Source organism: Aethalodelphis obliquidens, unplaced genomic scaffold (genome assembly GCF_003676395.1).
Source record: "Aethalodelphis obliquidens isolate GAN/ISIS:26980383/991018 unplaced genomic scaffold, ASM367639v1 scaffold7, whole genome shotgun sequence".
Lineage (NCBI taxonomy): Eukaryota > Metazoa > Chordata > Mammalia > Artiodactyla > Delphinidae > Aethalodelphis > Aethalodelphis obliquidens.
The window spans coordinates 33,387,003-33,400,231 of NW_020837951.1; the positions used below are offsets into that span (position 1 = coordinate 33,387,003).

Consider the following 13,229-nt stretch of genomic DNA (forward strand, 5'->3'; position numbering starts at 1 on the left):
GGAAATCCTGTGCCGCTGTATCAAAGAACTGCTGTCAGACGGGGTAAGAGGGGGAAAGGAAGAAAGAGAGAAATCCGGGAGCTTTTGAGAGACCAGTGGGCAGTGTGGTATAGTGGCCACTCCCCAAGCTCTGAAGTCAGGCAGACTGCCTCTTGCTAGCTGTATGACTTGGGCAAGTTATCTCACCTTTATATAACATGGCCTAACCAGTCCTACAAACAGAGTTGTTAGAAGGGGAAAGGAAGATGACATGAAATCCAGATTCCCTTCCCTTTCTTTCAGCATGAAAAAGCGTATAACCAGTCTCTGAACCTTCTCCCTTATTTCGTCTAAAATCAGAGATTCTTTTGAGTGCAAAATGAAAACAAAACCTTTCAAATGCAGATGAAGCTAGGTTGTCAGAAAGCTGTGAGTCCCTCACACAGCAGTGAAAATTGCTTCCATGAGATTGCTTTCCTACCCTGCTCTATCCTGCTAAGTGTCTTCTTTCTGTGCCCATCCTGCTGGAATCCACTGTTGAAGTCCCAGTAGAGCAGCATGGGGGTCAAAGTGCCTCGCTGGGTGCCTCCAGACCGTCTCAGAGAGTTGCCCGGAAGTATGGACTCACCTAAATGACTGAGCGTGCCCCTGAGTTTGCATGTTCAGGAATTTAATTTATCAGTGAGCCCAGATACGAAGAGATTCTGGGTACAATTCACATCAACCATGCTTACGTTTACAGCTGCTCCTCAGAGGTTGTTAGAAAGCTATCAGTCCTGCAGCTGACACCTTGGAGGTGTTTTCTGATAGGAGTTGCATGTACTAGACTCCCTTATTTTTTAGCCTTTAGGTCTCTGATCTAGAAAAAAATAGAAGACCCATCAAAACTCCACTGTTTTTAAGTTTTGGGACAGAACATGTTCACATTTCCTACTTGCCCTTGTGGTTAAGGACACTCAGCTTTAAGGAAATGCCCCCTTGTTGAAACTGTCAGTGTGAGGACAGAATCACTGACTTCTTGAATATCAGAGCCGGAAAGACTCAGAGATCTAGTCTGCCCCCTCATTTTCTGGCACGGTCGGCCGAGTCCTGGAGAGGGGAAAGGACTGGTCCAAGGTCGCACAGTACAAGCAGCAGGGTTACAGCCTGACCCCAGGTGTCCCCACGTCCAATCCACTGCCTTCCCCACTAGCACAAGGGCTCGTCCACACGGCATTTCCCAAAGATGATTCCCAGGTCCCTGGTCCCTGTGAAAGCAGGAGGGCAAACTTTCTTCTTCCCTGTCCCCTTTCTCCAGTTATGTTTTCCTCCTTTGCCTCACTGGTGACAGTCACGTGGCTTTTCTCATCTCGGAGCTCTCTCTTTTTCCTCCCTACAGTTCTGAGCCAAGAACACTCAAGGTAGGGCAATGAGTGAACGGGAAGGCACTGCCCAGATGCCACCCCACCCAGGCCCACGGCTGCTCTGAGGGGCGCTTGTACCTGCCCTCCTTGTCCGGGCTGCAAGCAGGGTGCCCTGTGCGACACATCCAAAGCCTTGGAGAGCCCCTGGACATGAATTGGAGCTTCTGAGCTGGGAGGGATCTTGGCCAGAATGAAGAGGGTCAGCACGGCCTATGAGCTGTACACAAGTGACCCATCCCTGATATTGAAGTGCCATGGGTGAGGCGTGCTGTTCTTAATTTCCTGATAAATCAGGGCCTATCCGGAGTCGTACCCGCAATAGTCTCTCATGCTTACCTACAGGCCAGTACATTTTCTTGAGTGAGAGAGAAAGGGATTGAGTTTCCATTCGTAAATGCCCTGGAATTGCTAGGTATCACTGTGAGCATGTGTTGTCCATTGTTCCCACAGTGTCCATCCAATCAGAATAAAGATTGAGAGCCATAGCTGCAGCTGCGGCTACTCCTTTCAGGCTCCTGCTTGACCCTCCCCAGTGCATGGCCAGCTTCTCCTTGCATACCCCAGCAGGAAGATCATACTGCCTCCCCTGGACAGCTTGCAAAAGGAAAACTCTAGGCTCAGATATAAACATTACAGCTTTATTCATAATAGAAACAAACCAGGGACTTCCATGGTGGTCCAGTGGTTAAGACTCCACGCTTCCACTGCAGGGAGCATGGGTTCAATCAGGGAACTAAGAGCCCGAATGTCACATGGCACAGCCCCCCAAAAAAGAACCAAACAAAAACACTCAGGGCTCAAACTAAAAAAGCAACAGGAGAAGGATTATGTCTAAGTTATGGTAAACTCACCTAATAGAATAGTCATCAGACATTAAAAATTATCATTGGGAAGCTTCTGTAGCAACATAGAAAAGTATTTACAAAGTGACACTAAGTAAAAAATTTTCACCCAAAATTGTTCAGTATGATCACCAATATATGACAAAATATTTTTATTTAAAAAACAAACACTACTTGAACGTTTTCTCTGTTTTGGTCCTTGTATTTAGTGTGCACGTTACCTCACTTAGTCGGCTGCCAAGTGGGGTAGTTGGTATTTGCTCCTTTTACAGATGAGGAAGGAGAGGGTCAGATTGATCCAGTGAGGCCTCCCAGCCAGGAAGTCAAAGCCAGGACTTGAAGTCCAGGCTTAATGCTCTCTCCACCATGTCATGCTGGCATCAAGATTAGAGAAGGGGGCTATCACTATTATTTTTTTTCTTTCAGACTTCCTTTTCTGTTGCCATTATTGGAAATTTCTAAAGGAAGAAGGTGTTGGCAGCTCATCTGAGAGTGAGGACCAGGGAGATGTTTCTGGTTCAGCTCATTAAATGTTTTGCTCTCTTCTCCAGGATGACATGGAAGCATACCGGACCCAGAACCGCTTTCTCAACTCCGAGATCCACCAGGTCACAAGGATCTGGAGAAAGGTGGCTGAGAAGGAGAAGGCCCTCCTGATGAAGGTGAGGCACGAGAGCCCTGTTCTGGCCCTCTCTGTCCCCAGCCACCCTTCCAGTCCTCTCACCACCTCACCACTGGCTCAACTCTCTCCTCATGACCTGACTGCTCTCCCTCTGGACCGTGCCCTTCATGAGCTGTCTTCCACATATCAGGGATCTGTGCTCTGCTGACTGCCGCTTCTGATCACAGAGGTGAGGGGAAGAGGCAGGCAGCCACTGCAAGCCCCCACCCCCTAAAGTAACTGCCAGGGGGTTTAAAGGCCTTCCCCCTCTTTGTATTTCCCTTTTTCCCCTTTTGTCTTTTTTTTTTTTTTTTAATAAAGCCAGCCTTTCTCTCTTTTTTTTTTTTAAATTTTATTTATTTATTTATTTATGGCTGGGTTGGGTCTTTGTTTCTGTGCGAGGGCTTTCTCTAGTTGCAGCAAGCGGGGGCCACTCTTCATCGCGGCGCGCGGGCCTCTCACTATCGTGGCCTCTCTTGTTGCGGAGCACAGGCTCCAGACGCGCAGGCTCAGTAATTGTGGCTGACGGGCCTAGTTGCTCCGCGGCATGTGGGATCTTCCCAGACCAGGGCTCGAACCCGTGTCCCCTGCATTGGCAGGCAGATTCTCAACCACTGCGCCACCACAGAAGCCCCCCCTTTTTCCCCTTTTGCGAGCCAGGTATTAACTCTACATTCCAAAACCGCCACAAATATGGGGGAAATTAGAAAGTGACCACGCATGCCCAGGGAAAGCCTCAGAAAAGACCTAAGAGGAGCTTAAGTTTATACCTCAGGCTGATCCTGGGCACAGAGGCAGCCTACAACAGTCAAAACCAAAAACCAAAACAGCAAACCCTAGGTAAGAAGGAGTATCTGATTTCCAGAATTAACATTGGCATTTTTAATAATATAATAGCTAGTTATTTTACCAGCAAAAGCAGGTTTATTCGGGACTAACCAGAGGAATTACAATTTGGGATACTTGAACTATGGTGAACCACAGGCAGATTCAGGGAACAAGGGAGGGGAACTTGCTTTTTATAGGGAAAAGGAAGGGGTTGGGAGGGGCTGTGATAACCAAAAAATCCATTGGCGGAAACTAGGAGTCCCAAGTATGGAGGCTTCTCATTGGCTGGATTGCTACAGTGCCTGATTGGCTGAGCTGTCTTGGCGTGGAGAGAAGTTTTCCTGTTCCTGCTGGATAGTAGAGGCAGCTTCTTGTCAGAGATGTAGGTGAACGTCTCTTCCTGTTTGGAGAAATTAATGATGCCTGTGGCAGGGCCTGAGAGGTCCCCATACAGGCCTGGCCGGACTTTTTTAGCTGAGCTTTCTTTAATTAATTCCACCCTACCTTATTAGGTTCAGATGTCCAGTTTTCAACAAAATATCACAAAGCATACAAAGAAAGGAAGATACGGGGGTAGGCAGGCAGGGAATGTGCAGTGTGTGTTCCACGAGGTGGGAGAGAGGTGGTGTGTTGGAGAAATGGAAAAAGCCCACGTGGTGGCAGAAGGCACAAGGGCAGTGTCCAGAGCTCCATGTCCATCCATCCCCTGGGCACTGCTCAGGTATACCTCCTACAGAGAGCTTGCTCTGCGCCAAGTGCCCTGGAAGGGCTTTGTATACATTGGCTCATCTAGAGTCACACATAAGAATTCTGAGGCAGACCCTGTATCATCCCCGTTGTTCGGATGAAGAAGTTAAAGCACAGAGAGGTTAAGTAACTTGCCATAGAGCACCCAGCCTGCAGTAACTGATCTAGGATAGGACTGCAGGCAATGCCCACCTCTCCCCTCATTTTTCTGAGTCTAGCCCCAGCCCTGGGCCTGGTTCTCTTGCCTGGAGCCCTGTCTGCCTTGCTGTAAACTCTTGGATTCAGGACTCTTCTCCTTTCCTTTCTATGAATGGCTGGGGCGGGGGGATGGGAGATGAGCGCTAGAAGAAGGGCTGGACTGCCTAAAGCTGTTCAGGCCTCAGGCCTCTGGCCCAGGCCCAACCAGGTGGCCTGACCAGCCCCACCCCTCCCTCCCACAGTGTGCCTACCTCCAAGCCAAGAACTGCCAGGTGGAAAGCAAGTACCTGGCGGGGCTGCGGAGGCTGCAGGAGGCCGTGGGGGTCGAGGCAGGCGAGTGCTCGGAGCTACTGAGGCAGCTCATCCAGGAGGCGCTGCAGTGGGAAGCCAGCGAGGCCTCAGCTGACAGCGTTGTGCTGAGCCCCATCAGGTGAGCCCAGAGCAGGGCTGGGTCTTCATGACCTGGGGGCCACCAGCCACCCTGCTACCAGTTGCTGCTGACCGTGTGTGAGCCCTGCACATGCTTACCTCCTTGTACCTCCGGATTAGTGATGATGTGCTTGAAATGAGCCCCATTTTACAGCTGAGAGGCACCGCAGGCTCAGAGGAGGCAGCCCTTTGCCCAAGGCCACACAACATATTAGTGCATCTGACGTGGGCCTGCCTCCAGAGTTCTGTTTCTTCCACTTCCCCAGGCTGCCTCCCAGGGGTGTTTGTCATAGATGGGAGGAGGGGAGACAAGCCAGCTGCCTCCTTTGAGCCAAGCCTTTGCTGAGCACAGTGGACCTGGGCAGATAAATATACAGAAGGGGCTGTGGCTGGGGTCAAAGGTCCCTAGAGGCTGGATGGTCGGTCCAGTGGCCAGAGCCCAGGCTTTGGAGCCAGACTTGGCTTTCTCACTGTGTAACCTTGGACAAGTCACTTTACCTTTCTGAGCCTCATATGCAGCCTCCATAAGATGCGGGCTAAGATCCCTGCTTTGCAGGATCATGAGGATTAAATGAGGTAGCACAGGCAGAGCACATAATAGGGGCCAATAAATGCTGACTCTATGAAAGGCCATCTGAATGGGTCCCCAGCTCTCCTGTTTCTGCTTGTTGGTGGTGCTTCCTGTTGCCCATCTGTCCTTGGGCTTACTGGCTGTGGAAGTGGGGTTCTGTAATGGCAGTAGAGGACTTCTTGGGCCTAAGGCTTCATGGAGTAATAAGAGGGTCCTTTATATTTACACAGAATGAATGAGCAAATATCTTTTCAGCACTTGCCATGTACCAGGCACTGTCTAGCCCCCTAGCAATTTACATCAGAGGATCTCATTGGGTCTTCATGAGGCAGAGCAAGGAGTTCCTATACCCGTTGTACAGAGCAAACTGAGGTTCAGAGCACTGAAGTGACCTGCCCAGAGTTACATGGCCAACCTGCAGTGAAGCGCAGGCAGGCTTCCTGCCCAGGGTCCACCCTCTCCCCGCTGCCCCTTATCTGGGGAAGGGCCTTGCAAGATGTCGCTGACACAGGCTTTTGCTGGCAGCGAGTATGACGAGTACGGCTTCCTGACAGTACCCAACTATGAGGTGGAAGATCTGAGGCTGCTGGCCAAGATCCAGGTGCTGGAAGTGCACTCCCACCACCTGCTGGCCCACGAGGCCGTGGAGCAGCCGCTGCGGGAGCGCTGGGCTGCCCTGGGTGAGCTGGCCCCCTCGGCGGAGATCAAGCAGCTGCTGCGGGCAGGCGTGCCCCGCGAGCACCGCCCACGCGTCTGGAAATGGCTGGTCCGCCTCCGTGTCCAGCACCTGCAGGGCCCCGGCCGCTACCAGGAGCTACTGAGCCGGAGCCAGGCCTGCAAGCACCCCGCCGCACGCCAGATCGAGCTGGACCTGAACCGGACCTTCCCCAGCAACAAGCATTTCACCTGTCCCGCCTCCAGCTTCCCTGACAGGCTCCGCCGGGTACTGCTGGCTTTCTCCTGGCAGAACCCCGCCATCGGCTACTGCCAGGGCCTAAACAGGTAAGCCACACAGCCCCCGTGAGGGCACAGCCTCTGCCTTCCAGGGCGCCTCTCTGTCTCTCTGGAGCCTCCCAAGAAGCCAGAGAGGTCAACCCAGGAGGCTTGGTCCCCACCATATGGGTGAGGACAAGCAGGTGAAAGGACGTGTTCAAGACAGATTTGGGCCAGAGCCCCAGGCTCCTCGTCCCGTGCCCTCTCCTGTGATGTGTCCTCAGGGTGGTGCCACTTCCATAGAGAGCACGTGAGCGGGCCCGCTGGGGTTGTATAGCCCACAGCCAGCTCACGTATTGCATGACTGCCTGGGTCAGGGATCATTGCTTTAAACAAAATCCACTCAGAGGAGCCCAAGGAAAAGAGAATTTGTAAATGTTACACAGGAAGCTCCCAAAAGCCAGGAAAAGGAAATAGAGCTAGGGACCAGATAGATGGTCTTCGGAAGCCAAGGCAACCGCTCTGTCTAGCAGGGCCATAGCACAGCACAACGCCAGGGGCACTATTCATGCCATATTCCAGGGGGACTCTGTCCCCTGAGATTGTGCAGCCCTCTGTGGGCTGCGTGGTCTCTGGCCTCTCTCATAACACATGGCTGCTTCCTTCTCTCTCAGCAGACCAGCCTCACTGTCTGTCATTCCTTGGACATTTAGGGCCCACCAGGGCTGTAGAACAGCGTCCTCAGCCCCTAAGTCAAGCCTTTCAGCAATCCACTTGTTGATACCCTCATGTCTCAGGCCTAAATTCCCAAAGGAAGGAATCTGTCCCAGCCTGGATTAATTTCTACTTCTGGTTCAACAGCAGGAGACAAGGGATAGGAGCTGGGGGTGGGGTGGGGTGACTTGGTAGGGCTGCCCCGCCAGTACTTTGGAGAATTCTTGTGGCTGCCCCCAGTTATCTCGATAGAGGTGGCATAATCTCAAATATTTCCCAAAGCAAGTTTCGGTTCAACTTTATTTTATTTATTTATTTTTTAATACTTCATTTTTTTATTTTTTTAACATCTTTATTGGAGTATAATTGCTTTACAATGTTGTGTTAGTTTCTGCTGTACAACAAAGTGAATCAGCTATACGTATACATAGATCCCCATATCCCCTCCCTCTTGCATCTCCCTCCCATGCTCCCTATCCCACGCCTCAGCTTAATTTAAACACATATATACTCAAGCAAATTTTACATAAGTCATTCTGCTCTTTTTTTCAGGTAGTGTGTGACATTTACTTAACACAGAATAAATATTCAGTGTCCCTACTCAAATTTGAATGATTCCCAAGGATAGATATTTTTGATACTTTTTTTCCAGCTTAAGTTGGGTGAAATTGAGCATATACATGTACCATTACTGGGAATTCAGAGTTAAGCCCGAACAGTAATGCCTCTCAGTCTAAGCCTCCTTGGAAAACATGTTCAGATTTCATGCTGCTCTAAACGTCCGCTACAGGAGATGTCCATAGAAATTCATTCATTTAACAGCTGAGCAGAAGCCTGCACGCTTCTCATCTGTTTGAACATGTTAAAATCCAGAAGGCACAAAATTTTTGAATCCTCTTTTTAAGATTAGATTTGAAGGGAGCTAGGAGCTCTGAGACTGTATGAATAATTTGTACATTTCGTGCAAAGGTCAGGTAGGACTAAGACGTAATGAGGGCCTCCTGCATGCCAGGTACTTACATACCTGATGTCATCTAATCCTCAGGAAAACCCTGCGAGGTGAGCATTCGTGCCCGCCATTGCCAGGTGAGATAAGAGAGGGTCTGAGAAGCTAAGGAACCTGCCTGGGCCTCACCATGCATGGGCTGCTAACCCTGGTCTCCGGACCCCAGACCTGGTTCTTCCTACCATCTGCGCTCACTCAGAATAGGAGCTGTAGCAGACAGTGTGCTGAGGGCACTCAGAAACCTTTTTTCCTGATCAAATATAACCTTTTTTGAGAGCAGGAATGGAGCTAGCCACATATGGGCTTTGGAGTCTAATCTATACTGAAGGAGCAGGGGGAAGATCCCAAAGCAGGAGGGGATCTTAAGGTAAGCCATGTAGAAAGGAAAGAAGCCGCTCCCTATGTGGAAAGAGGCAGCACCAAAAGTTGCTGAGGGGTATATAGGAACAGCTGAGACCAAAACCAGAGGTATTTCTTTACTTCTTTCTTTGAATGCTATAGTTATTGGCATTTAGGCAGATATTCATACTATTGCTTTAAATAGAAGATTATTTGTAATAGAGCCTGTTTAAATGTGGAGAGTGCATTGTATTCTTTCAAAGGCCCTTGTGCAGCCGCTTTCACTTGTCTGGGTGCTGCCATCTAGTGGCGGCTGTTAGAACTGCATGTGTGGTTTCTCGAGGACAGAACCTGCTTTTATGCAAAAAACCCAGCCTGTTTAGAGGGAGACAGATATCATAGTAATGATTTAATGCTAATTCAGAGCAAAATTTTAAAATCCATTTCGCTCTAAAATATAAGTGGATTTAAAGTAGTTTTTCCTTTCCTACATCACCCTCCTTTGCAGACCTACTTGGGCCTGAATGTCTTCAGCTAGAGTCTGGCTGTAGCCCTGAGCAGTTGCTAGCACCCTAGTGAGTGCCAGCAGCCTCTCATCACTGACCTTTTTTTTTTCCCACGGGTTTTAAGTGTACAACTCAATGATCTGGAGTAAATTCACAGAGTTGCACAGCCATCACCACAATCCAATTTTAGAACATTTCCATCACCCCTAAAAGACACCTTGTGCCAATTTGCAGTCACTCTCAATTCCCACCCCCAGCCCTGAACAACCACATATCTACTTTCTGTCTCTATGAGCGTGCTTGTTGTGGACATTTCATATACCAGTCATAAAATATGTGGTCATCTGCATCAAGTTTCTTCCACTTAGCATGTTCTTGAGGTTCATACAGGTTGTAGCATGTGTTTTGTTCTTTTTTTAACCAAGCAGCATTCCATTGCATGGATGTGCCATACTTGGATTATCCAGTAACCAGTTGATGGACATTTGGATTGTTTCTACCTTTTGGCTATTATGAATAATGCCATGAACATTCCTGGGCAAGTCTTTGTGTGGATGTATATTCTCCTTTCTCTTGGGTGCATCCTTTTTTTTTTTTTTTTTTTTTTTTTTTTTTGTGGTACGTGGGCCTCACTGTCGTGGCCTCTTCCGTTGCTGAGCACAGGCTCCGGACGTGCAGGCTCAGCGGCCATGGCTCACGGGCCCAGCCACTCCGCGGCATGTGAGATCTTCCCGGACCAGGGCACGAACCCGTGTCCCCTGCATCGGCAGGCGGACTCTCAATCACTGCGCCACCAGGGAAGCCCGGGTGCATCCTTTTTAACAGAGATTCAATTTCCACTGTCTAAATGCACCATATGCACCATAAAGTATGTAAATCTTCTTCTTCTTTTTTTTTTTGGTTATAAGAATGCTGCCACAGATATTCTTGTGTTTGTGCTATTATTTCTGTAGCATTAAAACACACCCAAAAAGTGAAAAAGTCATGAGGAATACACATCTAAAATTTTCAGTAGCCCTAACAAATTTCCAAACACCAACAGGTAAGGCCCATAGAGAGGAAGGGGGACCTGCGAAGGAGTCAGGAAAGGGGTGGCCGGTACATGTCAAGGGCGGAAAGCAGAGGCTGGCTGAGGGTGAGGCAGCTTCCCAGATCTGTCCTTCAGGAGTTAAGCCCAAAGACTGAGATACAGGCCAAGGAACCTCCTTGTGACTGTAAATGAGAACCTATGGCCTGGGCATCCTCAGGGAGACCAGTCTTTGAGAGGTTAAGGGCAATATGATTTGGAAACAAGGCTCATGGAAGTAAAAACAAGGTCCTTTGGCCTCCTCCACCAGAGGGGTCCTGAGTATCCCACCAAGCATATTGAGAGCATTCCTGGATTCAGAGCTCGTGTCATACCCTTGCCCCCAGTGGCATTATTGGGACTCTCAGAAACAGTGGTATCCATTCCCAAAGGCCCTGGGCCTTGCTTAGGGCCTTCCATGGGTGGAATCTTAGCAGGATTAAACCTCCTTTTCTGACACAAAAGCTTTATCCTACTGGTTCAGGATTGTGTGCAAAAATTAAAAATAGTATAAATCACTGAACATTATCAACGGGCTCACACATCAAATCACTGACCTTTTAATGTGAGCAGAAATCGAAGCTAATTCTGACACCCAGTCCTGGACTGAGAACAGTGGAATGAGGTAAGATAGAGAGAACAGGCTGGACTTTGGCAGTCCTCTGCCACCAACTGATTGTGTGACCTTGAACAAGTCACTGTTGCTCTGCGGGGCTCGATTTTCCTGTCTCTGCAATGGCCAGGGATGACCAGCAGAAAGTAGCTGCCTGGAGCCTTATCTTGTGAGTTTCTGAGGCAGCCTCCAGACTCAGTGGGAAAGAGTACCATGATCAATTAGTTACGTCTGCCCTGGGCATAGACAAAGAGAGTGTTGGCTGGTGCATCCCATTTGCTCTCTCTGAGCTAAATAATCTCTGTAGGCCTTCCCACTTTCCCATCTCTGAGAGGCCAAAGCCTACTATTTCCAGGAGACCTGTAACTGTTCTCTCTATCCACTCAGCTAAACTAAGGACGGTCTGTAACAATACTTTAGCCAGAGTGGAGAGAAATACCTTCCCAATCCACTAGGGAGAGAAAAAGGATTTCTTTTTTTCTTTTCAGAAACCCTGTTTATTAAAAAAAAGTGTAAACCTCAGAAGATGTCGGAGGTCACGAATCCAACCGAGTAAGAGCCCAGAGAAGCATGAATATCTGACAATGAAATGTGCTCTTTAAGTCCATTGAGAGTGTGAGGCTGCCCCGTGCTGAAAGCGGCAGCTCCCTGAGGGTGTTCAGCGGGTGCACTGTGCACAGCCCCACTAGGCAGCCCTGTATTAGTCATGTGGGGCTTTGTCAACGTGAGATTTCTAAGAGGCTTTGTTAAGATATGTATGTCATAAGCCTCTAAAAGGGGGCTAGAGTATGCAGTGTTCCCCAACATCTTTGAATATGGGACCATGTGCTCACCTAGCATCTTGAGAGACCAGTACATTTTGGGAAATGTATTCTTGGATTCACCCTGGACAAGACCTGCCAGGGAAGGTGGGGGAAGGAGAGAAAACGGTGCTTCTTCCAGGCAGACATCCCTGCTCAGCACTGTGGGTTGTCTTCTTTCTTATCCATGATCTCATTAGAGCCTCATGATAACTCTAGGGGAGAGGGGAAGCAAAGGAGAAAAAGAATTCCGAGTATTGAGCACCTGGTACATGCCAGACAGTGAGCAAGATGCTGTATGTCTGTCTTCTCAATGCCTCACAGTCCTGGGAGGTGGATACTGTTAACCCCACTTGACAAGTAATAAAAGTGAGGCGCAGAGAGGTTAGCACACTTGCCAAGGTCTCAAAGCCCATGAATATTAAGATGAGGATAGCTAACCTTTATAAAGCACTCTCACTACGTGTTAGGCACTGTGCTGGGCAGTTAACATGTATTTACTCTGTTCATCCTTACAACAGTCCTGTGATTATTATGAGGCTGAAGCTCAGAGAAGTTAAGTAACTTGCCCACGGTCACCCAGCAAGGAAGCAACAAGACTCCAGAGGCCCTGCTCTAAGATGATCCCAGTTGCTCTGGAAATCCCCTAGGTAGTCCTCTTCGAAAGCATGTTCATCTCGCCCCAGTTTCCAGGAACACCAGCCTGGTTAGACAGTGGGGTTGGGCAGGACATCCCCCAGGGAGTCACCCCTGCCGTGGGCTGCCTGGTTGTGACTTCTGTGGGTCACTCCAGGCCTCCTTCCCTCCCACTCCAGACTGGCGGCCATCGCTCTGCTGGTCCTGGATGAGGAGGAGAGTGCCTTCTGGTGTCTGGTGGCCATTGTGGAGACCATCATGCCAGCTGATTACTACAGCAAGACACTCTTGGCATCCCAGGTGAGCAGGGGAGGGAGGGGACTTGGGGGCCATGCAGGTTGGTGCCCCTGAATTGTTCCTACAAGTTAGTGAATCTTGGAAAGGTCAGGAATCTCTCAGGCCTCCATTTCTCCCTCTGTACAGTGGGCCAATAACCCTTCTCTGGGACTGCTGCGACGTTCCAGTCAGCTGATGGCCTTGAGAATTGCTGGGGCCCTGCCCACACGATAGACTGTTGTTATTCCAGTGGGGACATTACATCACTAGAAACAGTGGATATCCTATGGAGGGGAGGAGGAGAAAATCTAGTGTTACTAGATTTTGACTGGTGTTTGCCAGTCAAGAATTTCAAAACAGAGGTCAGGTAGGGTGGAAGTTGGGACGGGGAGGATGGGAGGTGACAGTGACGCTTCACACACACGTATCATCACCTACTGAGAAATACAGCTACCTCCATCATCTCATGACCCCCTCCACTGCCCTCTGAGCACAGACCAGCCCTGGAGTCAGGTGGAGCTGGGTTCAGAGCCAGCCCTTCAGAAACCAGCCATCTGGCCTTGGCAAGTGGCATCACTTCTCTGAACCTCAGGCTTGCCTGCTTTTGAATGGAAGTAACACTACTTCCTGGGCTTGTTGAGAGGTGTAAATGCGAAACCATTTCAGACCTCCCACCTCCACC

The 13,229-nt window shown here is 49.4% G+C and overlaps 1 protein-coding gene across 4 annotated transcripts in view; it reads left to right on the forward strand.

The window, feature by feature from the left end:
* Window positions 1-13,229, forward strand: part of TBC1D2 (TBC1 domain family member 2) — a 42,340-nt gene that overhangs the window by 25,172 nt on the left and 3,939 nt on the right. For 3 of the 4 annotated variants that reach the window (XR_003432586.1, XM_027105395.1, XM_027105397.1), the window contains 4 exons: window positions 2,776-2,886; window positions 4,901-5,088; window positions 6,184-6,660; window positions 12,451-12,571. Coding sequence is in view for 3 of the 4 variants with exons in the window: in XM_027105395.1 (XP_026961196.1) it covers window positions 2,776-2,886; window positions 4,901-5,088; window positions 6,184-6,660; window positions 12,451-12,571 (897 nt within the window). In the remaining variant the exon portion in view is untranslated. The remainder of the gene's footprint in view (window positions 1-2,775; window positions 2,887-4,900; window positions 5,089-6,183; window positions 6,661-12,450; window positions 12,572-13,229) is intronic. The other variant, XM_027105396.1, reaches the window with a different exon arrangement.